Source organism: Macaca thibetana, chromosome 12 (assembly GCF_024542745.1).
Source record: "Macaca thibetana thibetana isolate TM-01 chromosome 12, ASM2454274v1, whole genome shotgun sequence".
Taxonomy (NCBI): Eukaryota; Metazoa; Chordata; class Mammalia; order Primates; family Cercopithecidae; genus Macaca; species Macaca thibetana.
In genome coordinates this window covers 76,623,656-76,641,738 of record NC_065589.1, presented here as the reverse complement: position 1 = coordinate 76,641,738, position 18,083 = coordinate 76,623,656, and the positions used below count along the sequence as shown (strand labels likewise).

Genomic DNA, 18,083 nt, shown 5'->3' with positions numbered 1-18,083 from the left:
AAAAATAACTAATTTTTCATTTGAAACTGCAATGACACACCCTAGGGTATGTCAATTTCAGGATAAAGTTTTGCTTTCATCATTGCACAAAAGATAACAATAATACAAACATCTCAACAATGACAGAGAAATTCAAAATATGAACTAGATTATAAAAAATAGTCAAAATTCTTATTGACAGAGATTCCTTCCCCCATCCTAGTACTATTAAAGTTCATTCAACAAGTTATGCTAAAATTAAAATATATCTTAGTATGTATTTTTAATACCTTTTAGAAATATTCAATAAGGCAATACATATTAATCTGTATCTAATTTCAGTAAAAGTCTTCTATGTGTTATTGATAGATAGGTTTAGTGTTCACTTCATAATGTGCTCTATCTAAACCTCTTAGTTTCTAGAGGCCACTCTGATTAGGTATGTAATCAGAAACTTATTCTCATCAATGAGTAATATTACTTCTGGAATAAAATTAAACATTTTGAACACGTATCACTTATTCATTCATAGGCAAGGCCTATCGACTTTTAACTGATGCATTTTATATAGGAGGAAATAAAATCAAATTAATTACTGAGTTGATTTTAAAAAAATAAAGTCCCATAACTAACAGTGCTTAAAACCATTTCAAAATGTATTCAAAGTTTATACTAGAAGCAGGGTACTTTGGCTCTGACCCCAACTTTCTAGATGTGTACTAAGAAAGCATGAGTCTCAATTTACTTATCCATAAATATACAGCTAGAACTACAATGATCCTTTCCTGCTCTGAGATTTTATATTTATGCCAGAAACATTTCTTCCACAATTTTTTAGAGTTTTGATCTACTTAATTTAAATGTGACAATTTAATGTGATAAACATCTCTATATTTTTATGTAGATTTAATCAGGAAGGGAAGTTGATAGAGGTTTTCAAATCAAATGTTGCTTCAATGGCTACTGTTACATTCTGCATTTTACTTTTATAATCAATTCAATAAAAATCTACAGATCATGCACTTGAAATCACTTAAGCACATGAAGGTTACATCAAAGAAGTCATCAAGAGAATCACAAAAAATATAATAGAATTGTCCTGGTGACGTGCTGTGATGTCGCTTTATCTATTGAGCAACTGTATATGTTTCTACTCTCTTGCAATGGGTCAGGCAGAAAGATTTTGTAGCTGAACAGCATGCAAGACATTGAAAAAATATCGTATGTATGATTTTTTTAGGTAACCTGTGTAAAAGTGGTGACATATGTCTCTGCCTGGTTAAAAGCACAGAGCTGCATCCTTGATTGATCCAGTTTGATTTTACCCCTGTGAGAAGTAAGAAGGTTAGGTACTAAATTTTAGAAATGCAGCATGATGAAAGTTTAGTCAACTGTGTTTTAAAATGTTTAAAGTCATATACCTATAAGTAGAAATTAGTTACATATTTGAAAGTACATGCTATATACTCAATGTTAAGCAATATATTAGAATCACAATACTAAGATTAAATGTCATTCAACAGAGACTTTAAAACAATCAATTAAACAGTTACATAATTCTATTATTTAGGAATTGAATTTACTATAATGTGCTAATGCAATGTTTTGCATTCTATTTTTCCTTAAATGCAAGCAACATTTAAATATAAGTGATTATCAGTATAGGGGGTGAAGTGGGAGTAAGAGTATGCAGCTTTAAAAAGCATATTCTAAAATTAACATGTCTTGATTGACTTTTATTTTTAATTAATTAATTTTGACATTTTAAACAGCATTGCAAAAAAGTGAAGTTTCCAAATTTATCAAAATATAAAGAACAAGACACATTGATTTGAATATGTCAGACAAATATTTCATTGTTTTTAGGCACATAAACAAATGAAGATGGAAAGATTTTTCAAATTCTTTGGAAACAACCTGAAAAAAAGAAATGGTCTAAGTGCAATTCTACAGAAGAGTGCTTTTTAAAAAATCCATGCATAAAAAATACAATCAAATGCCAGTTTTACCCAACAGCATAACTGTAACTAATCCCTAAATTTCTCAAAGTCAAATGCATTTTTAAAAGATTATTACATTTTCTAAAGTGTAGTAATAAGCAGAACATAAATCTAAATTAAGGAAAAAACTTTGATTAAAAAATCTAACGAGAGAAAGTCTTGATAACAATATAATTAAAACCACCACATAGTAAAAGGACATTAAATATTTAACTTTGAGAACTGCAAATATTGAAACAACTTTTTATCAAGTCAATAAAATGACTACATTTCATAATAATAAGCATATTTAAGTCTCTCTAAAGATAATGACTTTGTAAACTGAACACTGAATAGATGAATGGGTGGATAGACAAATGAATGAGTGAATCAGGTGAACAACATGAATGCTCGTTCCTCTGCCTGAGATTTCCTTCTGTACCACATCTGCCCAGTGAAATTCTCTCCATACTGTAAGGTCTGGCTTAAGTGCCACCTCCTTTCATGTGAAGTCAGCCTGATATAGCCCCTTACTCAATGCATCCTCAATGGACTAGTTTAGTGTCCTGTTATGGATTGTGCTTTGCTTTGTTCTGTGTTATAATTTTTTGTGTATTTATCTAAGGTGCAACTATTAGACTGTAAACTTTTGTTGTCAATGATCAATCACCCTTTACCTTTGAAGTACATGAAGTTTTTAGTGTGGTTTTTGGGGGACTCAATATTTATAGGGGGTCAAAAATATTTCATGAGTGTAATTTAGGAGAGAAAAACTCTATGCCTATTACAATTCTGGGCAGATAGTCATAGAAAATTTTAATGTGTTCTCTACTATGCACAAATACAAAAAATAAATAAAATATCTGTGTTCAGTAACACATTTATGTAATTAAGAAATAAGATTATACAGGTAGAATAAAGTTTATATTTTACTTATGTCTTTATACTATGTTGAGCCACGTGAAATTTCTACTTTTTGCATATTAAAAATGGTTAGATATTTAGTTTTTTATTATTTAACTTAATATATTCTTATTTTCATATATACTAATTCAGTAAATAAAAATTAAATTTTGTTTCTTGGTAATTTTATACAATATGTTTCAAAGTATAACATTATAGTTGATGCACATTATTCCAAACTATGCCTAGTAACTAAATCTCTTAAAATAGAAAATTACCATCTTTCAATTCTTTTGACATTTTCATAAAGGAATAATAATAATTAGTAGCAGTAATAATATTAGAGAAGCATGTCTGACCTTGTTAATGTCTTCCAATGTATCTTACTAAGATAATCCAGATTTTATTCAGGGCAGCAATATGCCTGGATAAATGTCCTGCCTCAGCCAGGCTTCCTTGTTGTTAGGGGTGGTCATGTCACACTGTTCTTGCCAATAAGACATAAGCCAAAGTTGGATAAAGATCTCTGGGAAAGTTTTGCTTTTCCTCAGGGAAGTGAGATAGTCATTACTTCTGCTTCTGTCTATTTCTTTCTCTTTCCTACCTGAGTATTGGATATAAAGCTGTAGGTGGAACAGTCACCTCTAATTATAGGCATTAAGATAGAAGAAAAAACACATATGAAGACTGGCAGAAGGGAGAAGAGATGGAGCCTAGGACATGGAGGCCACGTGGACTGCTGATCTGTGGAAGTTTTAAAATATGAAAATAGAATGCTCTATCCACTTATGCTGATATAGTTAAGTCTCTGTTGCATGCAGTTAAACAGAGTCCTGACTCCGAAATAGCCAAAAATAACATAATACAAAAAAAAATAGGGATTATCCATGTACCCTTAAGTAAAATAGATTTATTCAAATAATTAAGATCTTAACATGTGTACCTTGGTGTGGCAGTAAGTGTATTCCCTAGCCCTTAATATAGTTTTAATGTGGAAGATAATATAATAATAAATCAATTCTACTTAATACATTGTCCTGAGAGAACACAAAGTTTCAAAGAGAGCAAAGCGATGTGTAGAAAAAATTATGCCAAATTGATTTAATACTTTTCTGTAATAACATAATATGTCATGACAAAGGAGATGCTTTAAAGGCAGTGATCTGGACTTTAGTAATATTTCTGAGTCACTTGCCAATTTCATCAACAAGCCAGGGAGAGCTGGATAAGTCTTAGTAGCACTAAGAACCTAATAGTTACCTCAGCAAGGCTTTCACCAGAAAAGAATGAATATATCAGGCAGAAGCCACAAGAACTTGAGTTTGGTCAAGACGAGTTTGTCATATTTATCAATAATTTGCATGAAAAAATAGAGATACATTAATATATATGCAAATAAATATACAGATACACATGAAATACTATAATATATGAAATATGCATTTAATATTGAATAAATGGAAAGGAAAGGGTAATGTAGTCTTGAGAAAGAAATATATTCTAGAAGTAAAATCAGTTTTACTTTTCAATAAAGAAGGGAGTAAGATAGTTTTGAAGAAACAAATTTAAACACTTAAAATATAAAAATCACACATTATTACCAAGGTAAACTATAACCTAATCAGTCAGCATTAAGGTGGATTAGAAGCACAATATCAGAATCCCAATGAATCAGCAAATGTACAATACCATTACAACAGAAATTTCGTCCTGAATTACACCATTGCAGAGGTATAGCAGAAAACAATTGTATTCCTACTCACTCTCCTGCCTTTCTATGGCATGTAATATAACGATTAAAGCTTGGGGCTTAAATTTAAAAATACCCCCAGACACATCTGTGACTAAACGAATCTTTTCTTAATCTTTTAGAATCTCAGTCATCTGCAAATATAGATGAATTACATTTACTTCCTAAGGAGGTCACAAAAGGGAAAATTATATAATGTGTGTAAAGGGGCTACTGTATACATTTTATCCGTGTGTGTAGTGTGTGTGTGTGTAGTGTGTGTGTGTGTGTGCTTTCTTCTTTTGCACCCACCTCTCAAATGTGTTTGATCCACTGTTCTCAGCTTCTGTCTATGGCTCTGTCGTGCGGTACATGCTGTAAGGCACTGTGCACATCCTGCTTTCCAGTGAGCTGCTCATTCACCCAGCTGCCAAAAGTGTTGGCTGCTGAAGGCTCACATCCGAATCCCCCTTTGGGCATTATCGTGGTAGAAGGGAGGTGCTTCCCCCAAGGTTATGCCCCTCTCCCCTGGAAGGGTAAATGGAAAGCCTGCATCCAAGGCATGGTATGGAGAAGAAAGGCCTGACCCTCTTGCTTTGTTTTGGGACTACTCCAAAGGGTCGTCCCGGCACCAGGGATGCCAATAGGATCAGCCGAAATCTCTGTTGCAATTGTAACAGTTCAACTTCTCTCTCTGCCCAATAATTTTGCATCCCTCACTTTTTACAGATGTTAGGTATCGTTCCTGAAAACAGCTCTCAGTAAATCTTAGACAAACAGATTTCTCTCTCAGGATTGGCTTCCCAGGGAACTGACTCCCTACACAATCCTGTGATAAATAAAAGTTAACATACAAAATTCCAACCTATCTACAACTCTGACTTTTCTTCTTTCCTTAAGATTTATGTTTCCATATACCTCCTGTTCAGGTTCACTGCCTGTACTGCAAGTAGCTCAAATTTATGATGCCACCAAATTAAACTCTGTATTTCCCCTACCTCCTCAATTTTCTCCTCCATCAGTATATCCCTAATTGCATCAATAAACATCCAGTCCCTGTAATCCCACCTCTTTGGGAGGCTGAGGCGGGTGGATCACGAGGTCAGGAGATTGAGACCATCCTGGCTAACACAGTGAAACTCCGTCTCTACTAAAAATGCAAAAAATTAGACGGGCGTGGTAGTGGGCGCCTGTAGTCCCAGCTACTTGGGAGGCTGAGGCAGGAGAATGGCGTGAACCCGGGAGGCGGAGCTTGCAGTGAGCCGAGATCACGCCACTGTACTCCAGCCTGGGCGACTGAGCCAGACTCCGTCTCAAAAAAAAAAAAAAACCATCCAGTCTTCTAAGTCAAAATTCTTTGTTATGGGTTGAATTGTAATCCTCCAAAAGTTATGTTGAAGTCCTAACCCTGGCATGTTTGAATGTGATCTTACTTGGAAATACGGTCTTTGCAGATACAATTAAGATGAGGGCATTAGTGTGGGTCCAAATCCAATGTAACTGGGGTCCTTATAAGAAAAGACAGAGACACACAGGGAGAAAACTATGTGGGTTCCGGGCCAGAAGTTGGGATGATGCAGCTGCAAGCTGCAAGGATTGCCAACAACCTCCAAAGTTAGAAAGCAGCAAGGGAGTATAGTCACTACAGCCTTTAGAGAAATCATGGCCTTGCTCAGACCTTAATTTCAGACTTCTAGCCTCCAGAACTGTCAAAAGAATAAATTTCTGTTGTTGTAAGCCACCGAGTTTGTGCTAATTTGTTACATCACTAAGAAACTAATACATCCTTGGATCAGCTCACAGTCTGATATATCTAGACCCTGGGCTCTTATATTTTAACTTTCAAGTTAATCCAGATATTAAATTATTGCAGTTGTGTGAGAACATGATCTTTTTTTCCCTCAGCAGTTCTTAGCAGAGTGCTTACAGCATAGTAAGGTGCAATAGATATTTATTGATGAATGGATGCATTCATGCTTCCTTTAAGGTTTATAACAAGGAAGCACTTCACTGCCAATGGTAAAAACAAACAAACAAACAAACAAAAAACCTGTGTAGTGTGTTGTTAATGTTTGGAGCGTGCTTGGAGGGCTTCAATGCACTTCAAGAAAAGACTGACTCTGAGAAGAGACATCAGTTCAGTGCCTGCATTCTTAGAAACAGTGAAAAGAGTATTATTCTCATGGGTACCTTTGAGATAACAGCATGCCTTTCTTGATTCTGACACTGTATCTTCAGAGAAGTGCTATTGTTCTATTTCCATTTGTTTACTCAGAACTGTTTAAGATATTTGACTAAACCATTTGTTTGAACTCATCGCTTTGGTTATTTTCTGATAAGATGTTTTACTGTAAAATATTTTGATTTGATTCTGGAGTGTATTTTTAACTATCTATCAGGATGAGGAAATCTGCCAACCTGAAAACTTATACTAGGACAGCATTGAAAATTCTGCATAAACTATATTGAGAAACCAGGATGCTAAGTCATAAAAGAGAGGGTTTTTGGGTAGGGAGAGGAGAGGGAGAGATATCAAAGGTTAGTGATGTTATTTCCCCTTACTCAAAATGCAGGTTCTTAAACAACCAAAAGGGGAAATATATCCATAGCCCCTGAATAAAGAAAGTAGTATCTCAGAAACCTGAACCCAAGTAAGCTAGGGATTAGATTACCATCATTTATTTTAAAAATTATTTTTGACACATAATAATTGTACATATTTATGGGGTACGTGTGATAGTTTGATACATGTATACACTATGTAACTATCAAGTAGGGTAACCAGCAGATCCATAGCTTTGAACATTTATCGTTTCTTTGTGAGGAGATCATTTACAAACTTCTAGCTATTTTGAAATATACAATACATTATGGTTAACTCTAGTCATCCAACTATTCCATAGAACACCAGAACTTATTCTATCTCACTGCAGCTTTGTACCTATTGACCAAATCTTTCTCCATACCTCGCTCCTCCAAGCCTCGCATCCTCAGATAACCACTATTCTATACTATCTACTTCTATGACAACTCTTTAGATTCCACATATGTGTGAGATATTTGACTTTCTGTGTCTGGCTGATTTCACTTAACATAATATCCTCCAGGTTCATTCACGTTGCCACAAATAACAGGATTTCATTATTTCTTATGGCTGAATGATGTTCAATGTTTCTTATATACTACATTTTCTTTATGCATTTATCTCTTTATGATCATTTAGGTTAATATGATAACTTGGTTATTGTGAACAGTACAGCAATAAACATATAGGAGTATAGTATTCTATGTTTACTCTATCTCTTCAACACATTGATTTCATTTCATCTGGATATTTACCTAGTATTGGGACTGCTGGATCATATGAAAATTCTATTTTTAATTTTTTTAAGAACCCCCATATTACTTTCCATAATGGTGGTACTAATTTACATTCTCATAATCAGTGTGTAAGGATTCCCTTTTCTCCATATCCTTTTAATACTTTCATCTTTTGATTTTTTGATGGTAGCCATTCTAACTAGAGTGAGGAGATACCTCAATATAGGTTTGATTTGCATTTCCCTGATGATTAGTGATGTTGAGCATATTTTCATATATCTGTTGACATTTCTATGTCTTCTTTTGAGAAATATCTATTCAGGTCTTTTGTCCATTTTTGAATTATTTGTTTTTTGTTGTTGTTGTTGAGTTGTTTGAGTTCCTTATATGTTTTAGATATTAACCCATTATCAGATGCATAGTTTACAAATATATTTTCCCATTCTGTAGGTTGTCTCTTCACTCTATTATTTGCCTTGCTGTGCAGAAGCTTTTTAATATAATCCAATTTGTCTATATTTACTTTTATTGCCTGTGCTTTTGAGGTTTTATATAAAAAAAAATCCTTGCCAAGACCAACATCATGAAACTTTCCCCATTTTTTTTTTTCTTGATAGTCATGTAATTGTGGGTCTTACATTTTAGTTAGTCTATTTTGAGTTGACTTGTATAAAAATTTAGAGATAAAGGTCTAATTTCATTCTTTTGCATGTGGCTATTCAGTTTTCCCAGAACCATTTACTAAAGAGACTGTCCTTTCCCTATTATATGTACTTGGAAACTTTGTCAAAACTCAGTTAACTGTATATGTGTAGATTTATTTCTGAACTCTCTATTCTTATGTATTGCTCTATATGTCTGTTTTATGTCAGTATCATTCTGTTTGGTTACTATAGCTTTATAGTGTGTTTTGAAGTCAGTTAGGGTGATGCCACCAGCTTTGTTCTTTTTGTTTCAGGTTACTTGGGCTATTTAGGGTCTTTTGTGGTTTCACACAAATGTTAGGACTGTTTTTGTCTTATTTCTGTAAAGAATGTCATTGGTATTTTGATAGGGATTGCACTAAATCTATAGATTGCTTTGGGTAATGTGGACATTTTAACAATATTAATTATTCTAATCCATGAACATGGAATATCTTTTCCTTTTTGTGTCCTCTTCAATTTCTCTCACCAATATTTTATAGTTTTCATTGTAAATATATTTCATCTCCTTGTTTAAATTTATTTCTAGGTATTTTATTTTTCGTAGCTATTGTAAATGGGATTGCATTCTTGATTTATTTTCAGATTATTGGTTGTTAACATATAGAAATAATACTGATTTTTGCATGTTGATTTTGTGTCCTCAAACATTACTGAATTCATTTATGAAATATTTTTTTTCACGCGGTCATTAGAATTCTCTAAGATCGGATTATATAAAAACAGAGAGAATTTGACTTCCTTCTTTCCAATTTAAATGTCCTTTATTTCTTTCTCTTGCCTGATTGCTCTGGCTTGAACTTCGTTACTATGTTGAATAAAAGTAGTGAAAGTGAGTATCCTTGTCTTCTTTCAGATTGTGGAAAGAAAGCTTTCAGCTCTTCCCTGGTTAGTATCATGTTAGCTGTGGGTTTGTTACATATGGCCTTCATTACATTAAGGTATGTTTCTTCCATACCTAATTTGTTGATAATTTTTATCAAACATAGGATACTAAATTTTATAAAATGCTTTTTCTCTGTCTATTGAGATGACCACATGGTTTTTACATTTCATTCTGTTGATATAATGTAGCAAGTTTATTGTTCTGCAAATGTTGAAACATCTTTGCATCCCTGGGACGATTTCCGGTTGAGCATGGTGAATAATCTTTTTGATAGGCTGTTGGATTTGAGTTGCTAGTATTTTGCTGGGGCATTTTGCATCTGTGTTCATCAGGGATAGTGGCCTCTAGCTTTCTTTTTTTGTATGTATCCTTACCTGGTTCTGGTATTGGGGTAATACTGGCCTTGTAGAATGAGTTTAGAAGACTTCCTTTCCTTTTGATTTTTTTGGAATAATTTGAGAAGAATTAATATTAGTTCTTTTTTAAATGTTTGGTAGAACTCATCAGCGAAGCCATGTAGTCCTGGACTTTTCTTTGCTAGGAGAGTTTTAATTACTGATTCAATCTTGTTACTCATTATTGGTCTGTTCAAGTTTTCCACTTCTTCATGATACAATCTTGGCAAGTTGTATGTATTGAGTAATTTATCAATTTCCATTAGGTTTTCCAATTTGTTGGTGTATGCTTGTTCATAGTAGTCTCTAATGATCAGTAGCTGCTGCAAACGTTGTTAATGATTCTGAAGTTGCATCCAAATTTAGGCAAAGACAATTCAAAGGATATGATCCAGAACAGGCATTTGTAATAAAGTCCCCAAGTATGTCTTTCACACACTAAAATTCTGAAGCACTGATTTTCATCATGCTATCTCTTTTAAATTCAATCTGTAGCCAACAGCTACTTACACTGTGTATGTAAGCACTCAATTCCATACTTATAATAATTGTACATTGAGCACTTACTTTTCAGTAAGCATTTTCTAATTGTTTATGAGAATCATGTAATTTTTATTACAATCTATTTTACACATAAGTAAACTGAAAAAAAGGTTTTTGTAAATTGCTCGAGGTCATATCAAAAGCTAAGATTTGAGGCAAATATTCTATCTTAAAAAGTGACATTCTTTTTTTTATTATTATACTTTAAGTTCTAGGGTACATGTGCACAATGTGCAGGTTTGTTACACATGTATACATGTGCCATGTTGGTGTGCTGCACCCATTAACTCGTCATGTACATTAGGTATATCTCCTAATGCTATCCCTCCCCCCTTCCCCCTCCCCACAGGAGGCCCCAGTGTGTGATATTCCCTTTTCTGTGTCCAAGTGATCTCATTGTTCAATTCCCACCTATGAGTGAGAATATGTGGTGTTTGGTTTTCTGTTCTTGCGATAGTTTGCTGAGAATGATGGTTTCCAGCTGCATCCATGTCCCTATAAAGGACACGACCTCATCCTTTTTTATGACTGCATAGTATTCCATGGTGTATATGTGCCACGTTTTCTTAATCCAGTCTGTCACTGATAGACATTTGGGTTGGTTCCAAGTCTTTGCTATTGTGAATAGTGCTGCAATAAACATACATGTGCATGTGTCTTTATAGCAGCATGATTTATGAACCTTTGGGTATATACCCAGTAATGGGATGGCTGGGTCAAATGGTATTTCTAGTTCTAGATCCTTGAGGAATCGCCACACTGTTTTCCACAATGGTTGAACTAGTTTACAGTCCCACCAACAGTGTAAAAGTGTTCCTATTTCTCCACATCCTCTCCAGCACCTGTTGTTTCTTGACTTTTTAATGATTGCCATTCTAACTGGTGTGAGATGGTATCTCATTGTGGTTTTGATTTGCATTTCTCTGATGGCGAGTGATAATGAGCATTTTTTCATGTGTCTGTTGGCTATATGAATGTCTTCTTTGGAGAAGTGTCTGTTCATATTCTTTGCCCACTTTTTGATGGGGTTGTTTGTTTTCTTCTTGTAAATTAAAAGTGGCGTTCTTAGTCATATCCCAAGGTAGTGGCTAAGACTTAATGACATAAATATATAAATTAGGAGTTACTTTCTATTGGGTAATCGAATTTGCCTTTTTGGCTCATCCAGGCTCATCATAAACACAACCATCACTATTTCAAAGGCATCTCAGATATGAAAAAAACAAAAGTTGCAAAGGAGGGAATTCACAGTTCAAGACTCTAGGAACTCAAGTGGGAGATGAAGATTATGAGAATTAGAGCAGGAAAAGTTAGCATAGGAGGATTAGAAACATTTTAGACAAATAAAGAAAATGTGCACTGTTTTGGTGATCCAAATGGGAAAACAAAACAAAACAAAAATGACAAAATTTAAACTGGAAACATTTTCATCTGAAGAGGCTGGAAAGAAAGACCTTAGACATAAGGTTTTTATAGTTGCCCACAGCTTAATATCTTATCTAACAAATTTCCTTTAGATCTTGAACCTTCATTATTTCTCAATTCTTACATCTTCAGGTAGATTTGTCTATACTTAAGATGACATACCTTGAGATATGTCATGGAAAATTTTTTATGAAGAAGGGTAAACTTTCAAAGTTCATAATTAGAAGTCAGTAGCACTAAGAACCTGAGTTCTTAGGTAATAATATTGATGCAGAAATCGATGATAACAAAAATTTTTTTAATAGCTTGCTAATTCAAATACTATGCTAAATGACTTAAAAATACTGGCTTGTGTACCCGTTACTACAACCTCTAAGGTAGCCACAAACCCCTGTATATTTGATTGTGTATACCATAGAAATGTAATAGAATAAGAATGTACACTCTTTTATCACATAGATATGACCATTATGTAATGAGAAAAAATAGTGAAAATCAAGAATATTAAAATATTAACATCAAATGGTTTTTAGAGAACTCAGTTTATAGGACACTAGATTTCATACTCTTTAGGAAGGGCTCATGGAATAAGTGGCAGAGTAATTTTACAGATGGTTAAAATAATCGATTTCAGTTACAAAAGACAAATAAAATCACTAATTATAAAAGATAGCTGACCATTATGACAACACACCTTCATCTGCATACCACAGATATATGAATTCTATAGCTGCATGGCTTTATACCCCAGGGGAGACAAATTGAACATTAAGTTCAATAGGAATGTTTGTTTTGTCTTTCAAATGGAGAAAGAGAGGGCAAGAGAGGTAGAAATTCCATTGAGCTGTAAGTCACAAGACTGGGACTCTTGACATGGCTCTACCTTTATAACTGTACAACTATATAACTCTGGATTTAAAACTGTACAACTCTAGCTTTATAACTGTGAATAAAATCACTTCCTTTTAATGAGCCTGCTTTTTCAGTTAGAAAATGAAGTGCTAAATGGAAAGTTCTATAAGGTTCCCTTAAAAATGTTACAACTCAACATACTAAGAATAAGAATTTTGTCAGCAGCTAAGGAGATCCATGAAAGGTCAGCCATTGGCTTTAAAAGAAAGAAAAATGAACAGGTAAGAAATAATTCCTTGTAAATGTTAAGAAATAATTTCAGAAGTATTTGGTTCACTTTGCCCAGCTCCTGAAGGACTTTAACACCTAGAATCTAAGTTTTACTCTGAGAGCAACTGTCTGCCAGGCGATTGGAGTTTATAATTTTAATCTTCTTTAAATGGGTGACTGAGTTAGTTAGAAAAAAATGGGTGGCTGAGTTAGTTTCCCTTTCCATATGATACTAAATCTAGTTGCCTGCTCCTTAAAAGGCATACGTGGAAGCTGGTTTTCTAACTTTAAGCTGAAATGAACACACTTTTAAAATTTTGGGAGTATTACTTCTTCCATGTAAAAGACTTTAAAATATACAAATAAAATAAAGCTGGCCCTCTGTATCCCTGGATCCCACATCTGTAGAGTCAACGAACTACAGATGGAAAGTAATTGGAAAAAATAAATATAAAAATACAACTTTATTGTACAAAATAAAAAATAGAGTACAAATAAAAAATACAGTAAAACAAATATTTACACTGTGTTAGTTATTTAGTTTTACATTATAAGTAATCTGAAGATAATTTAAAGTGTACATATGAGAGGATGTGTGTAGGTTATATAGTAAACATTGTGCCACTTTATATAAAGGACTTGAACATCTGCAGATTTTAGTCTCTGTGGGGAGCCTTGGAACCACTCCCCCCTAGATATCAAGGGATGACTATATTTTATTCCTTACTTTACCATCTTGGAAAAAATGTCCTTGGCTACATAGAAACATATATCATGATTTATTGATTTAATAGTTTATTCACTCAACTAAATATAGAGTATTTTATTTTATTTTGTTTTAATTTAATTTAATCTCATATATATATATATATATTTTTTTTTTTTTTTGAGACAGAATCTCACTCTATAGTCCAAGCTGGAGTACAGTGGCAAGATCTTGGCTCACTGCAAGCTCCACCTCCGGGGCTCAAGTGATTCTCATGCCTCAGCCTCCTGAGCATTTTACACACACACACACACATATATATATGTGTGTGTATATATAGTGTGTGTGTGTATATATATATATAATGATTATTCCATATAATCTTTTTTCAAAGGCCACTATAAATTCATGGAGGGTGGAGTCTTAGTAAGTTAAGGAGATAGAAGATATTTGGTAACTATCTGTCAAATACTTCCTAACATGAGCTACAGAAAACAAAAGATTATTTTTAAATGATACCTTAAGACTTTAAAACAACACCATAAACATAATTTGTAATACGGTTGTTATATTTCACAAAAAAAATACAGCTCGATATATACCTTGATTCACTAGAAATATGCAGGTAAGCGTGGGAGAGGAGGGCACAAAAGAAGGTTTAAAAGAGTTTCTGTTCTCAATGAATTTACAGTACCATTAGAGGCATACCATAATTTCTCAAAAAATTAAAATTTAAGATTACTGAATCCAGGAAGAGGTATAAAATTGTTTGGGGTTCAAAATGAGAAGGGACTAGATCCACTTGGGAAGAAATTAGGAGGGATGAAATGAGTAACATTTTGAGAATGTTGAGTATGGTTCTAAATGTTTTACATGTATTAATGTGTTAATTCATTTAACCTTTACCCAACTGTGATTTAAGTATTAACAATTTAATAAATGATAAATACAAGGGTGATGCCTTGAAGGATTTTGACTGGAGAAGGAAATCCCAAGCAAAGTGTGGACAGTGTTTATGGCCTAAAAGGAAATTGGTTTGGTACAGGTACAAATCTTCAGGTGAGCACTAGGAGATACAGCTGGTCAAAGCTGGTTAGGGCCATAGTGTGAAGGCTTTGTGCACAATACATAATTCAAGAGACTTTGGGGATAGCCAGGTGTGGTGGCTCATTCCTGTAATCTCAGCAACTGGGAACAAAGATTGAAGAATTGCCTTAATCCAGTAGTTTGAGACCAGCCTGGGAAAAATAGTGAAACCTTGTCTCTACAAACTTTTTTTTAAAAAACATTAGCTGGGTGTTGTGGCATGGGCGTATAGTCCCATCTACTCAGGAGGTGCAGGTAGGGGGATCATTGAGCCCAGGAGTTCAAGGTTGCAGTAAGCTATGATAGCACCACTGCACTCCAACCTGGGCAACAGAGTGAGACTTATCTCCATTTTTTTTTTTTTAAAAAGGAGAATAAAAGAAAAAAGAGAGAGAGAGATTTTGCAGATCATGGATACATCATGGCAGTGAAATGATTAGGACTGAATCTGCGTGAGTGAAATTAATCAAATAAGTAAACTAGAGTAAATGCAAAATGGAAGCAGAGGCATCAGTCAAGACTCTGCTTGAAATGGTTTAGGCAAAAAATAGTGAGGACAAAGGAAAGGTGATGAAAAGGAGAGGTGGATTCAAACAGGCACTGTGGAGGGAGACTGTGTGTAACTTTGCAACTGACAGGCAACATGGGATGAAGAATGGGAAGGCTCAAAGATACCTGGTGCTTTCTCATACAGCTAAGTAAGATTAAATCAATTATTAAGAACTAGTAACTAAACTTTACCAGATAAATCTTCAGGAAGCTGTTGTGTAGTCATGCACAGAAAACTATCCATCACTATATGCAACGTTAAGAAGAACTTATGGCAACAGAAATCTGAAATTTTCATTCATTTCATACTAATAGTTAACATGAAACACAAAGTATATGAAGCATTCTTACCACTTTGCTGTATTCACTATCTGAATCACTGCTAAGTTCCTCAGTATTCATATTTTCCAAATCGGATTCCCCAGGGGCAATTGGCACAGTCACTGTGAGGCTGGGATTGTGAATAAACGATTGACCATCACTGTCTTCCATCAAGTATTTGTCCACACAGCTTCCAAAACCACTGATTTTATCTTTTTCCTTGAGGAAATTGTGACCTTTGCTCATTTCAGCAAGTGTATAGTTAGAAATATAGTTTTCCTTCTTAGTATTCAGATCTTCTGTTTGTCTTATCTCCCTGGAAATCTTTGGTTTCTTGGAAAATGTTTTTAGAATAAATTCACGTAAGGTTTGCTTCACATAATTTATTCCCTTTTTAATTCTGGTCACTGCAATCTGGAGGTTGTTTGCATCAGGGTCTTCTTCAATTGCTGTAAGATTGTCTGAACTAAATGAACTCAATAATAAGGCCAGAAATAGGTTTAGGACCTATATCAGGATGGGGAGAGGGGGTAGAGAAATAGGGAGACAGGAAATATAAAAAAAATAAAATAAGCACACTTTTCTGAATATAGGCCACAATACAAACCAGCAACGAAGATTTCTGCACCTTTTCACGCACGGATAAGACCACATGAGAGAGACAGAGGAGAGGGTAGACTCTTCATCACTGTATCCCTAGACTAGCCCCAGCAGACTTGGCAGCAGAGGATCAGCCATACCCAGGAAGAACTACCATGGGGAGCAGAGAGAATGATCCCTCATCATTTTCATTACGTCATTTCTAAGTTCATTTCTGTAGCAGTAGTTCCTTAATCAAGTTCCCTTTTATGAACCCAAAAAACTCTCCTAGCATTCATCTATCATTCTTTATTACTTGTGAGAAACAAGTAGAACAAGACGATTGTGACTATTTTCTATTGTGCTAAAGATCTTTGTTCACTTTACCAGAAGATAAATGTCACTTGTTCCAACAAATGAAACACACAATACTTACAAAGTTCCTGTAATGAAATATTCTGTCCAAGAAGTATGTTAGAATACTACTTAATGTGACTTTTAAAGCACAGAAAAGGACCTGCCCCCTGAACCTGATTCACATGCAATAATGGCATTATGATTGGCTGGCTTCATTGCCTATTATGTTGGCCCCAGAAGAGATTACAAAAAAGGTCAGGACAATTTCTATTCTCTTGAAACAAAGTCTTATTTTTGAGTTAATTATTTTTTTTTCTCACTGAAGTAGAAGTGCAGGTGAACTCAACATTGTAAAAAAAAGGCCGCGCCCGGTGGCTCACGCCTGTAATCCCAGCACTTTAGGAGGTCGAGGTGGGTGGATCACGAGGTCAGGAGATCGAGACCATCCTGGCTAAAAAAGTGAAACCCCGTCTCTACTAAAAATACAAAAATTAGCTGGGCGTGGTGGCGGGCGCCTGTAGTCCCAGCTACTCGGGAGGCTGAGGCAGGAGAATGGCATGAACCCAGGAGGCGGAGCTTGCAGTGAGCCGAGATCTCACCACTGCACTTCAGCCTGGGCAACACAGCGAGACTCCGTCTCAAAAACAAACAAACAAGCAAACAAACAAACAAAAAAAATGGAAAAAAAAATGTTCACAGAGGGCAGGAAACATGTAAATTATATTTAAACATTGTTTTACCCAGGAAACAAAAAAGAAAATTGAATTGGCATTTGATGTAAGTCTTTTCATGGCCCAAATCATCTACCTCATGTTTGAAAAATCAAAGTAAGACCTAACTGAAGAGAAGGTACTCACCCCTCATTTTGGTCATACCTAAAACAATTTCTGGGCCGGGTGCGGTGGCTCATGCCTGTAATCCCAGCATTTTGGGAGGCCGAGGCGGGTGTATCACGAGGTCAGGAGATCGAGACTATCCTGGCTAACACCGTGAAACCCGTCTCTACTAAAAATACACAAAATGAGCCGGGCGTGGTAGCGGCACCTGTAGTCCCAGCTACTCAGGAGGCTGAGGCAGGAGAATGGCGGGAACCCGGGAGGCGGAGCTTGTAGTGAGCGGAGATCGCACCACTGCACTCCAGCCTGGGTGACAGTGAGACTCCGTCTCGCGGAAAAAAAAAAAAAAAAAAAAAAAAAAAAAAAAAAAAAAAAAAAAAAAAAAAAAAAAAAAAAATTTCTCTTAGATGTAAGTAAAGAGAGCAGGTTAAAATTGTATCTCAATAAGTCTGATTTAAGAGAAAATTCTGGAGGTGGGAGGTCTGGGAATCATACTGAACAATTTTGATAATTGCAAAAAGTCCCTGAAATGGTTTAATAGTTTAATACTTGTCAATGAAAAAGTATATTTCACTATGAAATACACATTTGTGTATATTTGTTTTAATAGGAATATTGGTGAGGATCTGAGGGTCCATTTTACTGCTTTATTCTCCTTAATCC

The 18,083-nt window shown here is 34.8% G+C and overlaps 1 protein-coding gene and 1 long non-coding RNA gene across 3 annotated transcripts in view; one reads left to right on the top strand and one right to left on the bottom strand.

Annotated features, from left to right (window-relative positions):
* The window catches only part of SCN9A (sodium voltage-gated channel alpha subunit 9), a 187,827-nt gene that overhangs the window by 55,451 nt on the left and 114,293 nt on the right, over positions 1–18,083 (bottom strand). The window contains exon 17 of the mRNA XM_050752508.1: positions 15,679–16,155. Within this exon, the coding sequence (XP_050608465.1) occupies positions 15,679–16,155 (477 nt within the window). The remainder of the gene's footprint in view (positions 1–15,678; positions 16,156–18,083) is intronic.
* The window catches only part of LOC126933047 (uncharacterized), a 135,915-nt gene that overhangs the window by 114,759 nt on the left and 3,073 nt on the right, over positions 1–18,083 (top strand). The gene's annotated exons all lie outside the window — the stretch shown is intronic.